General features: G+C 42.0%; 2 protein-coding genes across 2 annotated transcripts in view; both read left to right on the top strand.

Annotated features, from left to right (window-relative positions):
• EPHX4 (epoxide hydrolase 4) lies at window positions 1-17,636 on the top strand. The gene is made up of 7 exons (XM_076337715.1): window positions 1-243; window positions 2,999-3,084; window positions 6,586-6,743; window positions 8,820-8,948; window positions 11,031-11,134; window positions 12,081-12,229; window positions 16,709-17,636. Exons 1-7 carry the CDS (start codon window positions 1-3, stop codon window positions 16,941-16,943), a joined length of 1,104 nt encoding a protein of 367 aa, XP_076193830.1. The 3' UTR covers window positions 16,944-17,636.
• Window positions 17,637-19,694: 2,058 nt separating this feature from the next.
• The window catches only part of BTBD8 (BTB domain containing 8), a 36,782-nt gene continuing 31,535 nt past the window's right edge, over window positions 19,695-24,941 (top strand). Inside the window, exon 1 of the mRNA XM_076337716.1 lies at window positions 19,695-19,747. The gene's annotated coding sequence lies outside the window, so the exon portion shown is untranslated. The remainder of the gene's footprint in view (window positions 19,748-24,941) is intronic.

Below are 24,941 nucleotides of genomic sequence, written 5' to 3' on the forward strand. Positions count from 1 at the left end.
ATGGCGAGACCCGGCGCCGCGTGCCCGCCGCCCGCCCGCCGGGTGATGGTGGCCGCCCGGGCGCTGCTCTTCTGGGCGCTGGTGTACGGCTACTGCGGGGTGTGCGCCTGCATCGCCGGGCTGCGGCTGCTCTGGAGCATCGGCCGGCGGCCGGGCGAGACCTTCCGCTGGGTGGTGCGGGAGAACCCCCCCGCCTGCCTCAACGACCCCTCCCTGGGCACCCACTGCTACGTCCGGATCAAGGTGAGGGCGAGGGCGGGGAGAGCGGGCCCCGCTGTGCGCACACGCACCCCTGCGGGCGTCCCTCCCGTGCATGGCACCCCTGCCCTCCCGTGCATGCTCTCCCGTGCGTGCTCGCACACCTGCGCGCACATAACGTGCCTGCCTCCGCTGCCCGCGGGAAGCCGTGCCGTGCCGTGCCGCGCCCGGCCGGGCTCGCTGGGGGGCCGCAGGCCGGGCCCGGCCCGGCTGCCCTGGGAGGAAGCGGTGCGCGGCCGGCCGCGGTGCAAGGGGACTCGGCGGGCGGGAGAGGCGCTCGTCGGCCCCGGGTCTCTGGCAACCCGCGTGGGGGTACGTGCCCCCTCGCTCCTCGCACCCTCCTCTGCCGTGCCCTCCCTGTTATTTACGGTTTGCCCGGGTGCACCTGGGAGCTCCTTTCGTGCATCAGGGGCGCAGGGAAAACGTGGAGCGAAGAGATGAGTCCCGTCTCTAAGGTTTGTGCGGTTAAAGCCACCAGCCAATTTTCACACTTGTCTCGGATCTCTACCTGTGACTTGCTCCTCCACCAAATGCTCTAAAAGAAGTTGCATTGGCTTGGTTTCTTTTGTAGTTACAGCTGAGCAAAGAATGCACTGCAAATTTTGTCAAGCGTTATTTTTAATAAAATGAGCACAAAGATCTCAGGTCTGAGGGATTTGTGCAAATGATTTTGTGCCAAGCAGTGCTAATATAAATTATTGAGCCTCCCAGTTTCTCATGATTTGCTTGGGGGTTTTTTCCTATCATTAGGTGGCACATGCATGCTTTTTTACTCAAATGCCACGTTCTTTTTTTCCTATAGCACCAAGCAGTAAATGAATGGGTTGCTGGGGAAGTGAAGGGTGTGACAGCAATAAAAGAGCATTTGGAGGAAAATCGGATTGCTGTCGATACGATAGTCTATCACTCATTTCAGGAAATACGAAACCCTCTTGCCGTTGGGTAACAGCAGGCTAAGGTGTTACTTTCCAAGCGCATGTATCCTACAGAGCTGTACAGATTTCAAGAAAGCAAAGAAAAAAGCGTGTTTCAGAAAAGATGGCAACATCCTATGTCTGTTTTGGGGGGCAGGAAAAAGGGGACAGAAAGGAGCAACTAAAAAGGTAGAGGATGGGCTTAGTTTGGGGCATGTGACGTTTAACCTGCTGCTGTACAAGTGGTGATTGAATTTGTATGGGTAAAGGGGATGTCCTTAAAAGCAATAAATAGATTAAAATTAAAACATTGAAGGTAAATCCCTAGAGGACGCTAACTGAAAAAAGCAGAATGGAGGAGGGCTTACCCACTACTCACTAAATTGAGAAGAGAAACTGTGGAAGGAAACCGAGAAACTTCTACTTTTTTAAATATAAAAGGATCAAAGGCAGAGTGATACGGAAAATGATGAAGATGATGTAATGGCCCTAAGATTTACTAGGAAGAGATCATTAAGTACTTAGAAATGCATAGATGCTTTTACCTCTGGGGACTTTAATTTCATTGGCAGAGGAGAAATACCAGTGTAATCTTGGGCAGAACTGAGCAAAAAGTCCCTATTATAGCCATAGTGAGTATAAAAACCCCAGATGTTCCCTTTTCAGAGCCCTTTCAAGAATCAAGACGTAAGTTAATGGTTTTGTAGCTGATTAGTGATTTAGCAGTGCCAAGGTAGCTCAGAGAATCTGAAGCATCTCTGGCAGGAAAAACTTTTTCTATGCATTTGTGATCCTTGGCATGATATAAGCTCTTGATGTACAGCAAAGGCACGGGGTTTTTCTTCCCTCTTTAAAATAGCAGAGGCAGTGCAAGCTCTGACATTTGTTCAGGAGCTGCACAACCTTTCTTCCTGCAGTTTCCTTCACGTGACTTCTAAAGAGCGTGTTGTATTTTGTGAGCTAACTCTTTCCCAACGTCTGTATCCACTTCTGTGCCAGAATTCAGTAAACCCTCTAGGTCATAATCTCAGCGTATTTAAATTCTACTGGATTTGACCTTGAGTTAGTGTAAGCTTATTCAGCCTCTGCACTGCTAACAATAAGTAACTTGCCTGCTGGTAATTCTTAAAAGATCCATTTTCTTAAAAGGTACATCAGAAATAGTGACTATAGACAGGGCAGAAAGAAGATTATAACATTAAGGCTTTCTTTTCTGAAGCGAGACTGAAACCTTGAACAGTAAAAACGAGCAAAATCCACTTGCTTTCTAGTTACTTAATTTTGACTGCTTTTGGTTCTTAAGAATCCATGCAGCCCTTTATTGGGCCAAAATGCAGTGTGATGGGTTTAAATAGTTGCATCATCTTGCAAACTAACTGGAAGATTGAAAGTGCATTTAAAGTATACTGTGTCTCAATGCCTTTCCGTAAAGCACATGATTGGTGTCTGTGTGAAAGCAAGGTGCTAGCTTCGACAATAATCTGCATTTCCTAGCCACGGTGCCAGGCGGTGCTCTTTCAGAAAGGTTGGCGTGCTCGTGGCTGAACTGGCACATAGTCAACGTAACCCGACGTGTATTAAAGACGGTGCTCCCTGGAAGAAGCTGTGGCGGCTGGGGTGGGATGCTCAGCATTGCCAGGGTGTAGCAGATACCTGATCCCAGAATCGCAGGAGACTTCAGCTTCAAAAACTGACAATTTAGTATTTTTTTTTCAGGGGTCATACGTTGTTTCTTAGAATATTGTCTGAAACCATAGTCATTCTCAAATCCTAGTATAGCAGCTCTGTGCAGCAATAAAAACTCACTTCTTTTTCTCTCATTTTAGGATTCAGGGTTAAGATTCCACTATGTGGCTGCCGGAGAAAGGGGTAAACCACTCATGCTGCTGCTTCATGGCTTTCCAGAATTCTGGTAAAACTCCCTACATGCTTTTCTTGTATAAAAGAGGCTGCTTAAGATACCTGAGAGTGATCATCTCAGCTTAAGTATCCCCAGCGTGATCCATTTTACGGATCTATGAATACTAACTAACGGCATGAAGTTTTAGCAGGGAACAAACCATTAAAACATTTTCTAACTGCAGCATCCACAAAAAATTCCTGCAGGCTGACGCAAACCAACCATCTTTTTTGCATTGTAAATCCATTTTTCCCTAAGTATGTACGCTTTTCTTCAAACTTTGGGAAGGAACTGCTCGTTTTTAATGAATTTCCTGTTTGGATAACATTTGTACTAATATGGCTACACTTATGAATTATAGCAGAGGATGTTAAAATGAGGATTCATTATATGTTAAGTGCAATATGGATTGCTGCATTTATTAAAAATACTATAATTTTTAACTGGGGGAGGGGAAGACGAGCTATGAGTTCTATAGGCTATTGCACAGCCTAATTTCAGAATGGTACTCAGGGAAAAAGGTTCTATTATTAGTTCATCATAAGATGAATAATGAATCAAACCCAATCCTAAACGTTTGTTTAGAACAATGAAAAGCAGTCATATGTCTAATGATTTAACCAAATTGCTCGGGCTGTCATTGCCAGTCTTAACTAGTGAAGCATGGCTTACAGAACTTGCACCGAAAAAACAATAAGGGAGTAGTGGAAGTGGTGATGCCAGTAATTCAGCAAGTTAAACGATCCTTTTCCTTTCTAAACTCAGATGTGGAGCTAGGCTCCACTGTTGGAACTGTGATCTTTCAAGCTGGACTCAGGTCATACCATGATAAATTGACCCAGGTAAAACAGAGGTCAGTTCTCTTCCCTTAGCAATTTCCTATCGATACTAACGGCCTTGAGGATGGTGCTGGAAAGTCATTTATTTTAAGATAAATTTTCAAAGAAGTAGATTGTTCTAATAATAAATTGCTATCTAAAAGGATTAAAACTGTAAACTTTGATTAAACAGACATTTAGATAGGGGGGTTGCATATTCTATGCAAACGTGCATACCTTGCATAATGCATATTCTAACACAGTAAGACAGCTGAGACTACAGCTGATCTCCCCTACAGTGGGAATAGTAACGGAAAAGTTAGCATTTTATATACATATTCTACTGAGATCTGGTATATTATTTTCAAAAAGCAGAAAGCCATTCTCACAGCTTAGAATGGCGAGTCATGCATTAAGTGACAGTTAATATATTGTATTATCTGACCATTTAAAAGGAATGAATGAGAAACTGTTATATAGGTCACTGGGACCACCAGTAGCATACTTTATATGTCTTCTTTTTAAAAAGAAGACTGTATGCCAATAGTCTATAAAATAGCCACGCTACCAATACTGATGTTGGTTTGTCAATTCAATCAGTGAAGATTTTTTTATGCAAGAACAGAGATCGTTCTGAGAGCACAAGATAAAATAATCACAATTTAAAAGATATTTAAAGCAGCAACAAATTTGTATCATTTGGCTAGCAAAAAAAAAAAACCCAAACGGGTATGATTCACAGTGACAGTTCACAGTTGTAACAAATTGCCTTCAAATGTCTCAAGGTTATAAGTAGGACAAATATAGCCAGACAATACTGACCTTCGTGAGTGATTGAGACTGTCTGAAAATGAAAGATCACTTAAGAATATAATGCACCAGAGCCATTAAGTGCTTTAGATGTGTAAGAACTTGAAAATTAATACCAATGTTGTGGAAAGACAATAATAAAATATTTGAAATTGGGCATAATGTGTTGCGACAGCTGGGTACCTATAAGACTTGTGTGTGAGCTGCTAAATTTTGTACAAGCTGCCTTTCAGAAATAACGTGATCAGAAAGTCACAAAATAGTTTCCATTATTCAACCTTATGAAAATGAAAGCATTCACCAACATTTCCAAATTCTGCTTGCAAAGTAGTTGTCCAATAGTTACGTTTCATATGTGGTAAAAGGATTTCTTTGAATATAGAACCTACCCATTTGGTAGGTCAGACATTTGGTGATTGATGGACTGTCGTGAAAACAGAACATGAGGATGGCAAGTAGACATTTTCTGAAAACAAAAATAGTTTATTTATTTATTTATGGGCCTCGTTGTTTCTTCTTGCCGAAGTATATAGGATAGCTACAACAGTTACCATGGTAAATTCAGCTTCCAAGTGATTGTATAATGCCTTTAAAAATTTCCTTCCTGGAGATCTCAGCTAAGTCTTGTATTTTGCATTTTATGGCACTGAAATGAAAAGGTTCTAACTGTTCTGTTTATATGAATACAAATTTCTAAAATTAATGAGTGTTACTGTAATATTACTTACGTTCAAAATCCTTAATAGGCTGGAGGCAAAGCTAAAGTGGAAGAGCCAATGGTCTGATATAGACACTGTTTGAATTAAGGTAGAATTTTGCGCATCATTCTTACGATCGCTGATGATCCAAATGTTATATATCATTTATCTGAGACTGTTGAAACAAGAGCAGAAGTAAAAGCTAGCTCTTAGCACAGAGGGATGCAGCCATTATTATATATGCCTAGAAGGATCATGTTTTTCATGTATCTTTCTGTTACAGTATAAGATGAGGCCATGTCTGTCTTGGTACTGGCTATTCTGAAATTTATTTGGTTTCAATAACAGTTGAAGGGCAGGTAGTTCTTGCAGGATGAGACCCACCATTTTCTTGTTATTTTTGCTTCATAACACACATCTAGTCACTACATACTATTGCAGAATGAGGAATAGCCCAGGCCTTTGCCCGAGTCCTTAATTTTGTGTGTCTCTTAATTGTGTAATGTTATCACTCTTTTCCATAGAAACACAAGCAATGAAATACTTTGTGTAGTACCAACACATTGAGAGATTGTTCTGGAGCAATTCTGGTAGTATAGAGACACAGATGAAAGTGTACATAATATAAACCATATAAACTTCACCAAGTTCATTTGTTATTCATTGTATTTCTTTCTTTGGTTTATTTAGCATATGAATTATCTGACATTCCTTTTCTGGAAAAAAAAAACAACCCGAACTCCATGCCTTGAGGCACGTTTCCCTACTCCATCAAAATGTGTGTGTGAGCAAGCCAGGGAGAAGAGAAAGCTTTTCAGACCTTACTTTTTTGATGATACTACGGCTCCAAGGATAAAACAGAAGAGTCCTCTGTGTGCTCTGGTTTATGCCTGCTTCCTCTGCAGCAAAGGGACCGTGCCAGACTCCAGGAACCGTTGAAACACCCGGGCTCTGGCCATGCCCCCTTTCTGGCAGCTGCAGTTCCTTACTGGGGAATTCAAGAAGGGAGCACAAAACTACTATAGCCACAAAGGACCATCAGCGTACCACAGAAAGAAAAAAAGAATCTCGTTGCAAACAGAGCCACGCTAATTCACCCTTAACTATCTGGGAGCAAAAGCATTGAGTGCATTGTGGTATCGTACTGCTTGACCTTATAACTCCAACTTTTTTTTCCCCTTTGTTAGGTATTCTTGGCGCCATCAATTGCGGGAATTTAAAAGCGAGTATCGAGTGGTGGCCCTGGATTTGAGAGGTTATGGAGAGACAGATGCTCCTTCTCACAAAGAAAATTACAAGTTAGATTGCCTGATAACAGATATAAAGGATATTTTGGAATCTCTAGGTGCGTTAGTAGAAGACAAACTACTTGGCTCATAGATGACTTGATTTTCTGGGAAAAAAACCATAAAGATCTAGCATTGATTGTTTTTAAAACTGCATTCTCTGTAATATATACACATTACAGATATGTATAGATATAAATCTAAGGATACTCATATTTTATGGACTATTATCAATGAAAAAGGTTTGTTTTCTAATTATGATGTGTATGTCAGTATAAACAATATGTGAAGATGATTTTCCGTCGTGAGTTTAAAAAAAATCTTCCCTATGTGCTATGAAATCCAGCAGTACAAACCTCTGGTCTTTTTCCCTAAGAAGGTCTTCGCTTACTCCTGACCATTGCACTTAGTGGATAATGTTCTGAATTAGAGTCTAATAGCACTTGCAGACCAAGGAATTTAAATCAGGTGACATTTTTCTTGCACAAACAAGATAGAATAAATATTGTGGGCTTTATAAAGATGATGACAGTACATCTGCTGTATTTAAAAAAAAAAAAACAAAACCCAAACTCAAAATACTACTCCTGCACAGTAGTCAGTTCTCAAGAGCTGAATCACTCTGTCTTATACGACAGTGAGAAGAACAGAAGGGAGAGCAAGGGACACATTGCTCCCTGTGGCAAAAACACAGTGTAACGGTCTAGAGCTGAAGCGAGTCTGCAAAATTTGCCCTTCCAGTTCAGCATGAAGTGTAGCTGTTCTGGCAATAAATTGTAACACCTAGTGAAGGGTATTTCCCTTCCATACCAATAGGGAGACAAGGGATTAGACTGTCATTCTCTGAGTCATTTTTATTCCCTGAATACTCTACGGATAGTGAAACAACTTAACTGCATTTCACATGAAGAAATAGTAAAGCAGTGATTCCAGTTCTAAGGTTTGAATTTAGGATTTGCTTTGCTTGTGATGTTTGAATATTGTCAAAAGATTGGGCAGGCAGTCCCCACACTGTGTTTACGTTTTCCAACCTTTGCTGGTTGGGTTCATCTCCATGGTAATGCCATGGTTATGCTTGAGAAGTGCTCTCATAATTCAATTTCATAGGGATTTAAAAATTTTTGGAAAAAGTATTTCTGAGGCTTGTTACCTTTGTTTGTTCTAACCCTAAGTTAAATTCTTTTGGAGAACTTGATTATATCAAAAGCGCTCCAAAAGATTTCTATTCAAGAGGGGTTATAAGGTGCTTTGACAGCTGTGTTCAAATTTATGTCAGAATTCTAAACAGTTTGGCTTTTATATGTTTCATTTGTAGTGTGTGTGCTCAGCATTACAATCCTCAATGAGGAGGATGATGGTATCTGACACTATCGTATGTATTCCAGCAGTGGTTGAAGGAGGAATGGTTAGGCTTTCAAAAACGCAGTCATGATTTTTCACCCCCCTTTAATTACTGTTAAATTACCATTTTTATCGATGGAAGAATACGTACGCGAGTGCCAAGAACTTTAGAAATCACCATCAGAACAGCATATGGAGAAAAGCTACAGGCCTACTAAGTATATAAATGTGTGTATTTATGTGTGTGTATATACATGCTAAATATATATGGCCATTAAGTATAACGCCCACTTTTTGCATAAAGATGATGTTCAGTACTTAGATAAGCTCCCATATTCAGAGAAATTCATAAGGATTAGTTTTGTTCAGGAGGGGCTCAGGAGATTGCTCGGTCTTTCTGTCTGCGGTTTCAAACTCCAAACTCCCTAAACATGACAAATGTACGTGCATTATAATGACTGCAAGTTGAATTGTGTATCTGACCCTACACTGGCTGAGATGTGAACAGGGTGGCCATTTGGATACCGAGTGACTTTAGTTTGACATTGAGGTGGTATAGTTAAAGTGTAATTGAAGTCCAATTAAATGATTTTAATTATTTGTTAATCTTTTAACTATAATAGTGCATTACTTTTTCCGGCCATTAGTAATGGAAGCAGTGCAGTATTAAGTAGGTACATTAATAAACGTGCTGGACCACCTATTTTGCCCGGTAATGATTTTATTGTATGTGATAATTTGTACGGATACAAATTCCACTGAAATAAAAGCACAATTTTGTGTTTATGTGGTAGGATACAACAAGTGTGTGTTGGTCGGCCATGACTGGGGAGGAATGATCGCTTGGTTAGTGGCTATATGCTACCCTGAAATGGTGACTAAGCTGATTGTCGTTAATTTCCCTCATCCTTCTGTGTTTACAGGTGAGTTTTATAGTGGTCTTTATTAATCCAGAGTATCTGTATTTTCATTAAGATTGTGTTTGCTTTGAGGCTGCTAAAGGAGAACCAACTACTTGCCCCTTTAGATGTTCAGTAGAGAAGTTGCCAGTACTCGGTGCCTCTCACAATCTGGACTGTTGTTTTATGAAGCAGTAAGGTATCAAGTATTTGACTTTTCGAAATAATTTATTGTAGGAAGTGGGAGTGCTTGCAACCAAACTTACTGATGTTTTTCTTAATCCTTGAAGGTCTACAAACATAATTTCCATATACATGAGTCTGTTTTGTACCACTTTGGCAGGATAAAATTCCCTGAACAGGGGTGTACATTGCATTGCACTTAGGTTAAGGCCTCGCTGCATTATTAAATCTGCATAACACAGCCTTTGTATAAATGTGAATCAGACATTAGAATTTAATCCTGATTTAGGTGACAAGCGACAATTGTGATTGTGTCTTGTACAATATTAATTGGAACGACAGCCTTTCCAGGCTACTTACTAGAGGCTCAGGAATGTACTAGTAGCGAGCTGAAACAAGGATTGAGGTGCGCTAGCAAAGTTTGTTGTGTGACAGGCTTTGAGCTTGTCTACTACCCAGAATTATAAAACATTTCACAGGGGTTAGGTCAACATTCAGTAATTAAAATGAAAGTAGTATCTCACTAATTTCCATTTCTTCAATTGCTGATCTTTTACCCTATTTCCATTTAAAAAGTCACCCCATTTCCCCAGAAATAGTTAAGAATATTCAGTGCAACTTTAATTTTCATTTCAGTTGAATGTAAGTCTGACCTTACACCACCGTGGAATCAGAACCATTCACACATGTTCTCACGGTGTTCTTGGGCACCTTTCTTAAGATACTAAGGAACATTTTGCCAGGTAGTTAAGCCTCACTTACCCAAGGAAAGGTCTGTTCACCACCACCTGAGCAAGCAGGAGCTTTTTGCAGTATTTTCACTGAGAGCAGGAGCCAGGCTGTATAGAAGACAAATACATTTTATTGTAGTATTTCTTAGTATTTGTTTGCGCATTTGTTAAAGTACAAAATCTGTTCTGTAGCTTGATAAAGTCTCCCTGGATCAACTTTGTTCTACTGTGGATTAAATGAAAATACACAGTTTATAAATTGTGCAGAAAAGTAAAGTGAGCAGTGATGATGATGGTCCATCAAGGAAAAAATATAATGGCTGATGCAATTTAAGAATGTATAAGATATGAAAGCTTAGAAGATAGCTGACACTTCAGTTTACTTTGTTTTAAACTCCCATTTTTATTCACTGTCAGAATTAGTATTTCAGAGATTACCTCCTGTGTTGGGAGTGCAATTTTGCCTTCCTAAATTTGCATCTGTAAAGGATAGGTTCTAGACTTCCTAGTACCTGCATACATTCTGTGGTTGCTTCGAGGAAGTTAGATACTTGAATGTCAGTGTTGGCTCTTGCAACTCATTGGAGACGCAAAATTGCTATTTAAAAAAAAAGAAAGACGACTTAATGCAAATTTGGCTATATCATTTTCTTTTGTTATATATGCTCCAATGTCTTTAAAAAGTGACGCTATGTAATCTTGATTACGGTTCTTGAAATGGCCAAGAAGACAACTGTTAGAAAAATTTTGTACTTTCGTGAACAGGATTGACGCTGTCTTTAGAATGTGAGCGGATTATCATCTACAGATTTCTGTGCATCACATCTTTGATGAGAGAAATACTTAAAGACTTGTATTTATGCCCCTTATTCCACAGCTGAAAAAAAATGCTTTGGACTAGCTACACAAATAGATCTCAATCATGTGACTAAACTCTCCAATGTCACTGCCCTCACCTAATCCTTGGCAGGCTTCTGGTTTGCTGACTGTTTCTATTAACACATATAAAAGAAGTATGTTTTAATGGCCACATCATATACTTACTCCTGAAACAATAATCATCTTTTGTCACATAGCATGCTCTAACGTAGTATTTTTAAAACATTCCTTTAAGTTTAAAAAATAGTAATATTAACAGTAATTTTGTTTGTCATCAGTTTTCATTTTTAATTCATGGGCATTTTTGTTTCAGAATACATTCTACGACATCCATCACAATTGATTAAATCTGGTTACTACTTCTTTTTCCAAATGCCATGGTTTCCTGAATTCATGTTTACAGTAAATGATTTCAAGGTGAGCAAAATGAGTGCTCTTGTTTATATATTTAACTGTGAGTGATGGAAGAATTGCCACCTACGTTGATCCCTTCTGGTGTAGTTATAATTACTGGAAAAAATACGGAGCTTTCTGATTATTCTTCGTAAGCTTTATATATTTTATAAAGTAGGGTATAAGTACATAGAGTCTCTGAGATTAACTCTTGCTTTTGCATTTCTGGGCGGCGTTCAGGTACATACTTTTGACCTCCAGCACTACAGTGCATTACTCCACCTAGACAGTCAGCTGGTTTTACTTGTGCCCGTGCCAGCGGGACACATTTGGTGCCTGGGGAACTCCTGCTGACTTATCTGAAGCTCCTGCGTGCAGTGGGACATCCTCTTATCTCTCAGAGCCTGCTACAGGGCAGGCAGCCTGGGTGTCTGGGCATCAGATTCAGCCAGGTGATTAATTCTGCCTGAGGAACCAACAAGGGCAACACCTTGTGTAACCTTAAAAAATAAGTACGAGCATATAGAAAGGGAAAAAGCAGCTGCAGGCATGCATCCTCCTACATGCACGCAGCCCAGCGCAGAGCTCCCAGTGCTGCACGCCCACAGGGCACAGCAAGCTGGGGAGGTCCTGAGTCGTTCTCCCTCCCACCCTGTCAGCTGCTGGGGTCCATCCCAAAGAGAAGTATGTGCCTGCGGCGCTTGCCTTTGCCCGTCACAGGTGGCAGGTCAGGGTGCAGAACTGAGTAACTTGGTAATACTGGTATTTGCCTGTACTTGATTACTCTGAAGTTGTATCAGAAATAAGCTTACCGTGTGCTTTACACATAGCTCTCTAAAAAGGCATTTAAACCGTTCATTTTACTCTAAACAATGTATAAATAGATTTTAGAAAGATGTGTCCTGTTGAAGCAGAGAAATCACATTTTTTAGCTATCTTATGTGGTGGCTTTTTATTCTTCCTTTTTTAGGTTCTGAAAAGTTTATTTACCAGCCAGGCCACAGGAATTGGAAGGAAAGGCTGCAGATTAACAGCAGAGGATATTGAAGCTTATCTCTATGTCTTTTCACAACCTGGAGCGTTAACTGGACCCATTAATCATTACAGAAATATTTTCAGGTGAGTGTTAACAGTCTGAAACAAGGTAAAATATTCTAGGGACCCCTGGAGGCCAAAAATGTTATTGCATCTTCTGCCGCTAAAGTAGAAGGAAAAAACGCAAATCTGTTTCTAAAGTCTCAACAGGTAACAGATGCGTTCAGTGTCAAGCAGTGTGATGCAGGGCGAATTGCGTGAGAAAGCCACGCAAAACAGTGACGCAACCAGAGTGCAGATAAGGAAAATCATTCTTTCAAAATCTAATAAAGCAAAGACCCTTCCTCATTCACAGAACCCGTGGCAATCACAAAAATCCACCTCCAAATAATACTTACAAAATTAACATCAATTAATTGTTTGCATTACAGTTCATATTATCTAATAATAAGCTCTATGAAGAGCTTACTATCTAGTAGTTTTATCTAATAATATGGCATCCAAGTAAGTTACCCTCACTTGTAAGCTTACGAAACCATGTCTGACTTTAATTTTATTGTGTTTGGGCTGTTTTGTTTTTTTTTTTAAGAAGTGGGGTAGGGTTTTTTTGCAACTAAGCCCAAAACTAACCCTAACTTGTTTTTTTTTTTTTTTGTTCCTGCACTGGTCTCATCAGACTCGCTGGCAGCAGTAAGCATGTATAGCAGGGAGCATGCATAGACTAAAACTGAGAGATAGTATCCTCATAGGAAATATTTTTGCAAGCTTAATATTTATTTTATTTTCTCCAGCAGTTTTCTAGTGGTTTTAACTTTCCTGGAAGGAGTTGGCTTGGCCTTAGAGACTGACACCCCCTTTTTATCTACCAAAAACTTAACAGGACCAGAAGGTCTTGAACTCTGCATATGCTCTGCTTACGACTTGTAGCCCTAACTTGAAGGACTATACCAAGAAGAGTGGGATTGAACTCTTTTTTTTCCCTTACCGCCTCCAGTCTTCAACAGTGCTAAATCTCCTGCATGTTTCTCTGACACAGGACCTGCTTCCCAATATTCTTTAAAAATTACAATTCTTTTCCTTCCCTAAACTCAGACAGTCGATTTTTTTAAGTGGCCTAACTTTTCATTTTCCCTGGTCCAAATTTAGTGCCACCTTTACTGCTCTTTCTGTGCCTTCCATGCTGTCGCTGTCAGCAGAGCAGTCAGCAGGGACATACTGGGAGGAAAACAGGGATCTGAGCTAGGTGCTGTCTTGTACAGGCTAAGAGACAAAACTGGAACGAGAAAGTAGAGAGGTGGTATATTTTCTTCTAAACAAGATAACACCAAGCACAGACACCAACGGGGAATAAATGAGATGGCTGTGCTGGTAACAGTATACTTAATTTAAAGCTGTGCAGAGAGTGGTGATGACATCAGCTGGGATGTCCAAGGGCAATGGGGAGCTGTGCGGCTGCACGGCGGCTCCCTGGCCCTGCGACTGCACTGCAGGAGCCCCCAGGGTAGGGCTAATGAGGAGCTGGAGAGGCATGGGCGCCCTGAGCCTTGTTCGTTAGGTGTGCCACAGCGCCTCGCATCAGTGAGTGTGCACATTAACCAGATGCTTCTCTGACAATAACAGTGAAATGTCTGTGATAGCTGATAGCTGAATTGCTATGGGATTCAGATGAGATGAATGTAGGAGTTGCATATGTTTAAACTATTGTTTCAGGCCTTTTCAGGCTCAAAAAAAGGCCTAGTATCAGTTACTAATCAGAAGGTATCTTCACAGCTCTTCATTCCTCTGTGTGTGTGCGTGTATGTTTGTGCATTGTTTGCTTTATTTTTCTAGTGAAAGTATACCTGTACTGAACTCAGAGAATATTATGATAGGTGCTATCAGCCACAGTGCATCAGGCTTTGGACTGGAAGGAAAAGATTGGTCTTCAGCTCATTCAGTTCTTGCCACCAATTCTGATGGTCGCACCTTATGGGATGGGAATCATTAAATATTAAAACTGGATTGAAATTTTCACTTCCTCTCATATAAGCCATTAAGCAGCACTTAGATGCTAATGACTTGTATTCACCATAACTCCCAGTGGGCTGGCACTGGTGACCTACGTGTTAAAGGTTTCCAACTCATTACTATCCACCTGGAGTTTCATTCTTCAGAGCTTAATTTTTCTGGAAAGTTATTTCCAAAGAGACGATTGAAATCACCTGCTTCCATCCATCACCAACACATCCTTGTATAAATAGCACAGCAGTCATTCCCTTCACTATACTTTAGATACAAAGACTTTTGGAATAAAAATCATAAAGCTTTTTGTATCATGCTTGGTTAAGAGAGATAGGTAAGCAGTTGAAGCTTGACTTTCTCCTGATATGCCATTTTGTTAGAAAATGGGACCACTTCTCTCATAGCAGTTAAGTACTTCAGTATTTGTTTACAGAAAAACTGCTGGTCAACTAACAGTGCTGTATGAAGGTTTGAGCCTGTTTTTCAAAGACTTAAACTTCACGAGTGGAACTTCCCTTTCTAAATGTGAAATCTGCGCATTAATCCTTGTTAAAGGAGATTTCTAGAAACTTCAGGCATGATATAATGTGCCATATTCCAGACTGAAAAGAAATATAGTGTAGCTCATAGGCAATGAAAAATGACAGGTTGTTTATCTATGCAGTGTGTGTAAAAAGCCCAGTAGAGTTTTCCTAAGTGAGGCTACAAATCTTGTATGGCACTTAGCCACAAAAGAATAATAGTAAACCCTAGAGTAGTGAAAAAATACACATATAAATAGTGAAGAGATCCAGGATACTGCATTTCAAATGTAAAGACGTTAGTTTAAATGCACTGAATCAGATCATCAGATTATCAATTTTTAAAACCGGTACTATGAATAAGCTATGGTTCAGTGGGTTAGGTCAGTTTGTTTGAAAAATGAGATTTTAAATCCACTGCTACAAAACCCATTTTAAGAATTTTCCTAATTCATCGATCAAAATGAAATTATTATTTAAAGTGACCTTTTATTAATATTTCTTGACATTATTTATAAGTTGAGAGGAGGAATGTCTTCAAAGTCTCCGTTTCTTTGTCTTATCTTAAACTAACGCATGCCGTCTTCTTTGTCTTTCCCTTTTTACAGAGCATAGTCTCTTAACTAACTCCTAAGTTTCAACCTAGCACTTAAGTTTGTCATAAAGGTTTGTTCAGAAAATCTTCTTTATAGATTACTGGTTTAAAATAATAATGTTTGCACATTAGTATAATAAAGATTTGTATCTGATCAGATGGAATCTGTTTTGAATTGTCACAAGCTAGTCTGTTACAATATGTGGCTAAGATGAAGCAATTCAAGCATAAATTAGATAAATTTTTCAGCATCTCTGAAATAGATGAGCTGGAATAAATTCTGGTGGCTTAATACAATTTATGTTGAAATAGTCTTTCATTTCTAGCTACCTGTATCTTTCCTAATGTCTACCTTTAATGTGAGGAAATATTTATAAAATATTCCATTTAAAATAATTGTATTAAGAAAAAACAATAAGTTTTTACTGAAAGTTTAAATAGGTCATTGTGGTGGTATAATTTTTATTAACGTTTTACTTTCTAAGGGCTTTTCTTTAAAGTATCAGTAAAATATCTTATAATGTATTTATCTTCAAACGCTTTCTAGTCTGCCAGAGCTCTGGGTTGTAATGTTGCAGTTTTAAAGAGATTATGGCTCCATGAAAGGCAAATTTTTAAGGAGCAGTTTTCTTTCACTGCGTACAGATGTAGGTGTGTAAGTCCAAGGCCTTCAAAAACATACTGTAGCTCTTTGTAAAGGGAACTCTGACGCACTTTGAATTTTAGCATGAATTTCATAGACGAGTGAATGTAACTGACTTCAGTTCAGCATTTCAGACATCAATGTTCTATAGAATATCTTTTTCTACAGATATTTTTGTTTCTAGCTGGTACTACATGATGTTTAATTTTGAGTAGGTCTGAAACAATCTAGCTGGTATCTTCCATAGTGTCCAAAAATGGCAGCCTGCCATTTCCCAAACAACCATTTTTGTCAAGGCAGTTTGGCTACTCGGGTAGCTAGATGCCTTGAACACCGTCGTCTAAACATGATTCAAAGCGATATATTTCATTAAAACCTGCCTGCAGTAAAAAAATGCAGGTTCAGAAACTTGCCATGGCATTCATCAACCAAGGGAAAGCCACTGACCTACAAAATTCTGGCCGTGTTGTTCCACATTCCCTTTTACAGAGATCATGGGGCTCCCGAGCTGTGCACCATGCCGAAGCATCATTCATGTTGCAAAAATAAGACCTCTGTTGCAATCAACTGCTGATTACAGACATGTTACAGGAAAAGTATCTTCTAACAATTTTACCATCCTTAGAAACAGTTAAAGGACTTCGAGTCACAGGCGTGTTTTCTTGGTAGTGTAGAAGATATCTTGGAACCTAGAAAGCTTGCAATGAGATTCACTGTGTTGATTTCAAAAGCTAAGTTGACTGACATCTGTTTTGGTGATTTTTGTAAAAAAAAGACCTAACTAAGTGTGTTTTATTTTAAAGCTGCCTGCCTCTGCAGCACCATGAAGTCATCATGCCAACCCTGCTGTTATGGGGAGAAAGAGATGCGTTTATGGAAGTTGAGATGGCAGAAATTACACGGATTTATGTTAAAAATCATTTCAGATTAACTATTTTGTCTGAAGCCAGTCATTGGCTCCAGCAGGATCAACCTGACATAGTGAACAAGTTGATATGGACCTTTCTAAAGGAAGAGACAACAAGAAAAAGAGAATGACTGGTTGTACATGTTTTAAGGGGTCTACATAAAAGCTCTTCAGATTTAAAAACTAATTGTTATCAGGGCCATCTTTCCAGCCTGCCTTCTATTTTGAGCTCTGTTAGAGAAAAGTGTTTTCAATGTACTGTACATTTGGACACCAGTGTTACTGCTAAAAGAAGAAGTGAGTATGAGAATATATGATACCAACGTTGATTTTACCTGTATACTTGTATTTTGCACATAAAAACACCTGCCTTAAGATATATATGTATTTGTACAGAAAGAAAATCATGGAAAGTTGCTTGATTTTGTTTTCTCCCTTGCTTTACAGTTTTAATGTGTGGTGCCTTTTACAAATTTATAATGAAACAATAGAGTGGTGCCATACTGAAGGAAGTCATGAGTTTTCATTCTAGATTCACCTGAATTTTTTTAATGTATTTTACCATTAAACAGTAACTAACTCTTTTTATTATCTATATTTTAGCATACTGAATGATTGAAGAATTTCTGGGCACATTTCTAGTCTTTAAGTGAATAATGATCTTGTTGTATTGTTGAATGCAGCTGCTTTGTGCGATGTGTTTTTCTTTCTTGACTAAAAAATGGGAAACCTGTACACTCAACATGTCTGAACAAGAAGAATGGAAAATTAAGATATAACATGTATCAAATCCACCTCTGTCTAATAAAATGCAACTTACACTACTCCCTTTATCTGACTTCCTACGGGGAGATTTCTTACTGAAGCTAAGAATTGGGTTTGAATAGCTGAAGTGTCTGTCCACTGTGCAGCCTTCCTCATGCTAGGATTGTTGTAGTTTCTTGGAAATAATGCCTCATTGTTGGCATTATATGTTAGCAACTACTGTTCTTGTCTCCAAGAACTGCTGCCAAGTTCCTGTGTTTACAGGAGGAAGAGACACGGTGATTATGGAAACGGAGGGTAAATTAACTTGCATGGGATGGCAGGGGAGAAGAAAAGTGGATGCTAACTACAAAGAAAAAAGCAGCACAAAACACAGGTCCCCAGAAGAGGTGAGTCACCTGCCTACACGAATTCCAAGGGCTCCCTCTCCACCTGCAGAGCAAGGGCGGTGCCCCGGGAACGGGCAAGGATCAACAAGGACCCATCAGAGGAAGCTTCGGAGCCAGGTGGGCCTGAACCAACTGTCCACACCAAGAGCAGAAGACAGCTGACAATTACTGGGGAGTCCCAACAAGTCCCACGCTGCCGTGTGTGTCGTCTCTCGTGCCACAGTCTCCCGCACAGGTACTTGGCACAGCCCCTGCCGACATCTCGCTCGACGTAATCCTCACCAGAAAGTGGACCGAGGGGTGCCGTCAGCCAACTATCAGCTCATGGCTGGCAACCTCCTTCCTTTCGTGCAGTTCGCAAAATCCGAGGAAGAGTCCCCTCAGTATTGTGATAACGGTATTGATCTCGCCTGTTCCACCCATGGCTGGTACCCGCCTTGCAAGGATATTTTTCCCCCCAATATTTTCAGCATTTATCGACTGAAATGGTTGCATGCTTCTTTTACTTAAACTGAAAGGTTGGAAAGGCTCTTCCTTGTCTCGGAAGGGTGTTGTAAAGCGACTTTTATCATCTACGCGGCAGTTTAATTTCTCAGCGAGAAAGCCGTCGTTGGGGAGTACGGTTTTTCCTGAGGAGCACCCGCTCGCGGGGACCTGCTGGCCACCGGCCCAGCCGCGGCGAGCCGCCCACCGGAGCTCCGGCTGGTGCTCCTGTTCTCTGTGAGAAGCGCAGCAGGTGGACGTGTAACGGCCGATAATCAAAAGCATTGTGAATGCTTGTAAAGCGGCCGGCGCCGCTGTCCCGGTCGGGGCAGCGTCGGTTTACGTTGGCTCTCGTTACTCGGCTTTTCGGGAAGAGAGGGGCAGGGAAAGACGGGCCTTTACGAGGGCCGGGGCGGGGGCGGCGCGGCCCGCCCGGCGCGGGGCGGGGGCCGGCAGAGGGCTCCCTCCCTGCGGCGGCCGGAGCTCGGGAGGGGGGGGGGGGGGGGGGGGCGGGCCGGGAGGCCCCGCCTGCCGGCCCCGCCCCCACAGGGGGGATACCGCCCCGCCCGCAGGGGCCCGCCCACCACCCCCCGCCAGGGGGCCCGCGGGGCCAGGCGGAGCGGCGCTGGCCCTCATTGGCGGAGGCCAGCGCTGGCCACGCCCCCTGAGAGGGAGCGGGGAAGGCGCCGCAGGCAGCGTCGCGGGGCTCCCGCGTCTTGTCGTGAGGCGGTCCCTCGGCTGCCGGCGGGGCCGGCGTTGGCGGGAAGGCAGGCGCCGCCCCGGTTGTTTTCGTGCATACGGCGGGCCGCCCCTTCGGCGTCGTCGCTAAGGGACCGTCCGTCAATCCCCGCCCCGCGTCCCTGCCGCCCCGCCGCGCCGGGCGCGGAGCGGAGCGGCTGCCGGCATATGGCGCGCTGCGGTGGCGGCGCTGCGCCGAAGGGCCCCGGCCCGGCGGCGGTGGAGCGGCAGCAGCTGAAGGAGGCGCTGGCCGAGCAGCTCCGGCAGGACCTCGGCAGGTGGGCGCGGGGCGGCAGCCGGGCCAGGGGGCGGCTCCAGGCGGGGCGGAGGGCCGGGCCGGGCGGGGAGACGGCGGTAACGGTGCGCTCCCGCAGGCTGCTGGCGGAGGGGACGCGCTCCGACGTGACCATCCGTGTGGGCGACGCGGCGCTGCGGGCGCACCGGGCGGTGCTGCTGGCGCGGGCGCCGCGGCTCTTCGCCGGGCTGGGCGGGGGGCGGCCGCCCCGCGAGGTGCTGCGGCTGGACGGCGTGGGGCCCGCGGAGTTCCGGCGCTTCCTGCGGTGAGTGCGCGGCCGCGGCGGGCGGGGGCGACGGAGCGGCGGGCACCAGCCGCGCCCCTCGGGCTGGTGGGCAGCCGCAGCGCTACCTCTCCTGTGTCCTTCCTCTTCTTTTTTCCCCAGCGTTAACACCTGTTTTAAAGCTTTCCCATTCAAAGCGGTGTCTTCACAGCCTTCCTGCAGTGTTTGCAGAGGACTTTCCTGTAACTTACTTACCTTCTTCTGCCTCCGTCCCTCTGCTGACGGCGCGTGGGTATACTCTCCACCGTAGCGTGTTTTTGTGTGGCGTGTAAAGGCTTTGTAATAGAACAAGAGAAAAAGCAGCAGAAATCCTGAATGTATCCTTTAAAATTGTCTGTGCCTACTAATACCGTTGTTAGCAAGATTACCTCATGAAAAACAACAAAGAAAAAGCACTGTAGTGTCATGTTAAAAAAAAAAAGTTATGGATTTGGAAACCTAGGAGGACTTCATCAAGTTAGATTAGGATGCATCGAGTTAGAAACTGTGTGGTCATCACTGAAGTCCTAATGATCCGTGGCCTAGGCCAACCAAAGCACAGCTTTCCCACCGAACTGGGATCCCAGAGCGAGGCGTGCTGCACCATCGGTGCAGCGTGTGGGCTGGCTGCTCCCCGGGGCCTGGTGCGAGGGCCAGTGTGTTTTCCCATTGCCAGCTATTAGCACGTATCCAACATCTGGCTCGTCCTGCTCCAAACCTTCGGTGAGTGCAGCAGGGGTGCTGGCTGGTGCCGCCACCAGACCTTGCAATCCTCCTTGCCTGTAAGTGCCTCTAATCCTTCTTTCAAAGAACTGGGCAGCGCTTGCTTTTCTCTAGCAAAGCTGTGGTGGTGCCACCTACCTTCTATAAAACAGGGTTGATGTTAGAGCCGATGGGCACTTTGGGGCATGCACAGGAGCAGAGCGGGAGGGACTCTGGGATTTCAGATGAATTCAGGATGTGCCTAGAAAATGTACGCACTTGCAGGGTCTTGAGAGTGTTGGCAAGAAGAAGGGGAAGGTCTTGCAGCTTTAAAGTTTAGTGCCTAAAATATAACCTAGGCTGACCTTTCCCTATTGGTTTCACTCATTCTCTCCTTAAATTTGTAAATAAGGCAGCAGATGGCTAAAAATAGGTATTCAGGGCACTATAGTTATAATAAGCATGAAAGAAAACTTTTTGAACTGAGAGTAATATCTGAAACACAGAATCATTGTAGTGGAACTGGCTGATAAACTGGCATTTGTTAGGTTACTGTTAAAGTCTGGCATTAGCAAAACAAGTGATAAGAAACAAAACAGCATGGTTTTTGTCTCGTATTTTTTTTAACTCCATTATTACTTCGATTTCATTAATTTGCTTCACATTCATGTAAGTGGTGGTACGGAAGATTTTCACGCAGAAGCATGATAGCGCAAATTTTAAAAATTCCAAGTTACTTTAATTTGGAAATTGGGAAATAATGATCAGGAATAATTAATTATTTATATACTTTTATATCATTCCTTTGTTTTCCTAATGTAAGCACTTAATATGCCTACAGTTCATTGATACTTGCTTTCAATTTTGTCTGTGTTAGCTGGAAGGCAAGTAACGATCCCTAGAGTCCTGCATGTTCTCCAAAAAGCATGGTATTGAAAAACACCTTTAAACTCAAAACAGCTCATCTAATTACAAACCTTTTACCTTTTCAATGTGAGTTTAGATTCTTCAAATGAACCTCCCCATATATTCTAAGCTACGTATGAAGTGCATTTTGCAAGATGGTTGGTTTTTCTTAACTTAGTCTTCAGTGCTGTTTGATACTTCAGCTTTTGAATCCTCTAAGCTAGCACATTCTGTGAAAATGCGTGTCACAGAATGCACTGGAGTTTGACCACAGGGAACTGCTTTGGACCCAGGAAAGGAAGCAGCTTTGGTTGAAAAGAGCCTAATTTCATTGTTGGACTGATGATTCCTGCTAATATCTGTGGCTGTTGAATCTAAGTGGTTTCTTACTGTTAAGATGCAAATGAATTAGATCCTCACAAATCCAAAACAGTGCCTTAAACTACAGCTTGAGGTTGACTGAAAGCTAGCCTAGTTCATGGAGCACGTGAATCGCCATGCTGAGTTGTAACAAAGACCTGTAGCTGCAGTTGAGCTTCTGAGAGAAAGTTGTGGTCTTCTACAAAAGTTCTAGGTTTTCCGTACCTGTCTACTGTATCCCTGTAGGATAGAAGTGGAATACTAGTATAGTATTGAAGAGTTCATCAAAGCTATAACAAAATCTCATTCCTTTTCCTGTTTATATTCAGCTTTTCTTTTAGCTTCCCAAGTAAATATCATCTTCCCTTGGGGATTTTGGGATTTTTTTTTTTTCTCACAAGCTGTATCTGGCATGCATCTCAGTGAGACGTACTTCCTCTGGGCCTCTGTTTCTTTTAATCAGGAGAGATGTAGGCTACGTGTCACTTGTTGCTGAAGGCTGTGCAGCTCCTCTTGCCAAACTTCTGAGCGTTTTTGAGCAGGATGGAGGACATGGTGAACTTCATGCTGATCCTTTTCCATAGCCTCAGCATGAAATAGATGAGTAACTGAGCACTGCTTTGTCTCCCTCCCTAGACTTGCACTGTCTGAGGACACCAGCGAGAAACTGTTGGTCACCAGGAAGTGCAGCATCCATACTGTAGACACTATTCGCCCTACGTTTTTGCCCAATGAAGCTCATGTAATATTGACTCTGCCCTCCAATAGCCTTCTGTCACTCTTTATAACACAACTAGAAAAGGGTCAACAATTGCAAGTATGTCGATGGCAGGAGATGACTGCTCAAGCAGGGTTCTGCAGTCTGCCTCAAGAAGCGAGCAACTTAGCATCCCTAAAGGACAATAGTCTGTCACAGATTATTAGATCATTAATATCTTGCCTTTTGAGAGGCAAACTGCTTTTACCTTTTCAGTTGGAAAAATACAGCTTTAGAAATAAATCTAGTTATTATACTCATTGTCTCCTGGTGTTTGTATTACAGGGATCTGATTTAAGGAAGGACAGAGAAGGACCTAGTGACAGATCCAGTTAAAAAGCAATACATACGGATCAAAGGAATACAATTGTCATTGTGACACTTACTGCCACAGGGGTTAATCTGCAGCACCAGCAGTAAATTCAAAGTAGACCAGCCAAGGCTTTGACCATGTTATGTTTGTATAGTTCTGTATCAGGCAGTAGAAGGATGCTACATCTCGCTTAAGTGCAGACAAAAACATTCTTGAAGGTAAACTCCTAGACAGAAGTTACTGTCATCTTGCTTTCTGTAGACTCTATGCACAGCTTTCCTTTGTAGAATGAATTATGGGCTGTAGCAACTGCTATTAATACAACAGATACCCTATAGCATTGTTCCAGTTTCATCTGTCACTTAGTCACACCTCTTGCAATCTCATTGTTGCTCATGTCTCTCAGAATTTTTCCTGTGTGCAGGGGGAAAAAAAAGTGCCATCAGACTGACACTATAGAAGGTGATGGCTTAGCTCTATTTTCAGCTTGTCCGACCTTCCTTGCATGTGAGGTTTTCATAAAGCAGTTGCACCAAATACAACACACCTTGTTTATGAATATTTGTTCTTTAAATACAATCCCCAGTTACAGTTCTATAGCATTGGATTACAAAGTAGTGAAAAAGGGAAACATTTCTTTAAACGACTTGTGCATGAGATTATTCTTACTGATTGCTAGATTGTCATAGTCCCCATTGGATACTGGCTATTCTGGAGGAAACAAACGTGACTTCTGCTCATGTACACTGCATTCCTTCACGCTTATGCCTCGGCAATCTTACCCTCAATATCTAGGCTTCTGCATTCCCCTCTAGTGGGTTATGATTGCAGACCACTCTATTTCAGAAGAATAGCATGCCTCCCATGTTCTTGAAATTTTGTGAGTTATACAGTTTACTCTGATACGATTCTTCCCTTTTATTCTCTTATCACTCGTGCCTGCTGATGTGGTGTACCTACCATGCAAGGAGTATCTTCTCCGAGTGACTGATTCATGTAACTTGAAAACAAGCTAACTGCAAAAAGGGCTTTCTGTGGCACTTGCGGGTGCATTTTATGGCTCAACAACTATTCTTTCCCTTGCATTAAGACAGAAGGCAATCAGCAATACAGCTGAAAAAAATCATCCCTCCCCAAAAAAATGGAATTAACAAACCCCACCCTATAAATATGGGCAACATGGGAAATTTGATGTGACTGTCTTGAACTTTGTGAAACGATAGATCCTGAATTGTGGAAGTTAAAATGCTCTGTAAAGGCTTATCTCCAGTGAACAGTGAAAACTGAGAAAGTTGAGAACAAATTATTGTGAACCAAAGTGTTTATTTTCCAAGTTAAGGGATTAAGGAATTTGCTCCTCTAAATAGCTAAGCTTTTCTAACTTAATGGCTTTCGTTCATACAGCCATATTCTCTGGTCTGAGTTTGTTGTGGTTATAAATATGAGCTAAGCTAGTCAATGAGAATAATTAGACTTTGCTAAGCAAGGAAGGTGGGAGGGAGGGAAATAAGTAAGATACTACATGCAGCTTGTAGTTTAGATTTTTATGCTATATCCTGTTGGGGGAAGAAAGCCTTCATCATGATGACTTGTTTCTTTTGATGAAAACAGGCTTTAAACACATGCCAAACAATGGCGACCTTATCTCCTTTCCACATACATAGAAACAATGAGTTTGTCTTTTTTCTTACTGGATTTTTTTTTTTGATCCATGCTTATATCTAATCTCAATTTCTCAGAGGAAGTTGAGAAGCTAAACTGTCAAGTCGCAGTATATTCGATATGTGTGTGATATTAACATCTTGCTTTGGAAAACAGTATCTTAATGCCATGGATTTATGCCTCAAGAAAAAAAAGAATTCAATTTATGTGAGAAATGGGTAGAAACCTTTCACTGGGACTGTGATTGCTTAAGGGCTAGATTCTTCTGCTGCTGAAATGCTTAGCTTTCACAAGAAGTCAGAAAATTTAATCGGCATCTGTGTGAGACAGCGAAGCAGTTGATGTTGCATCTCATAAGAAGAAATTTACTGAAGTACTTGTCTCAAGAAACCAATTAAGGTAAAATAACCATCTTAGCTGCAAAAATCAAGCAGACGGTTCTTTTAGCAAATCTAAAGGGAAATAGAAGAATCTTAATCACTTAAGGTAGGTTGAAG

This window comes from Aptenodytes patagonicus, chromosome 5, assembly GCF_965638725.1.
Source record: "Aptenodytes patagonicus chromosome 5, bAptPat1.pri.cur, whole genome shotgun sequence".
In the NCBI taxonomy this organism is placed as follows: domain Eukaryota; kingdom Metazoa; phylum Chordata; class Aves; order Sphenisciformes; family Spheniscidae; genus Aptenodytes; species Aptenodytes patagonicus.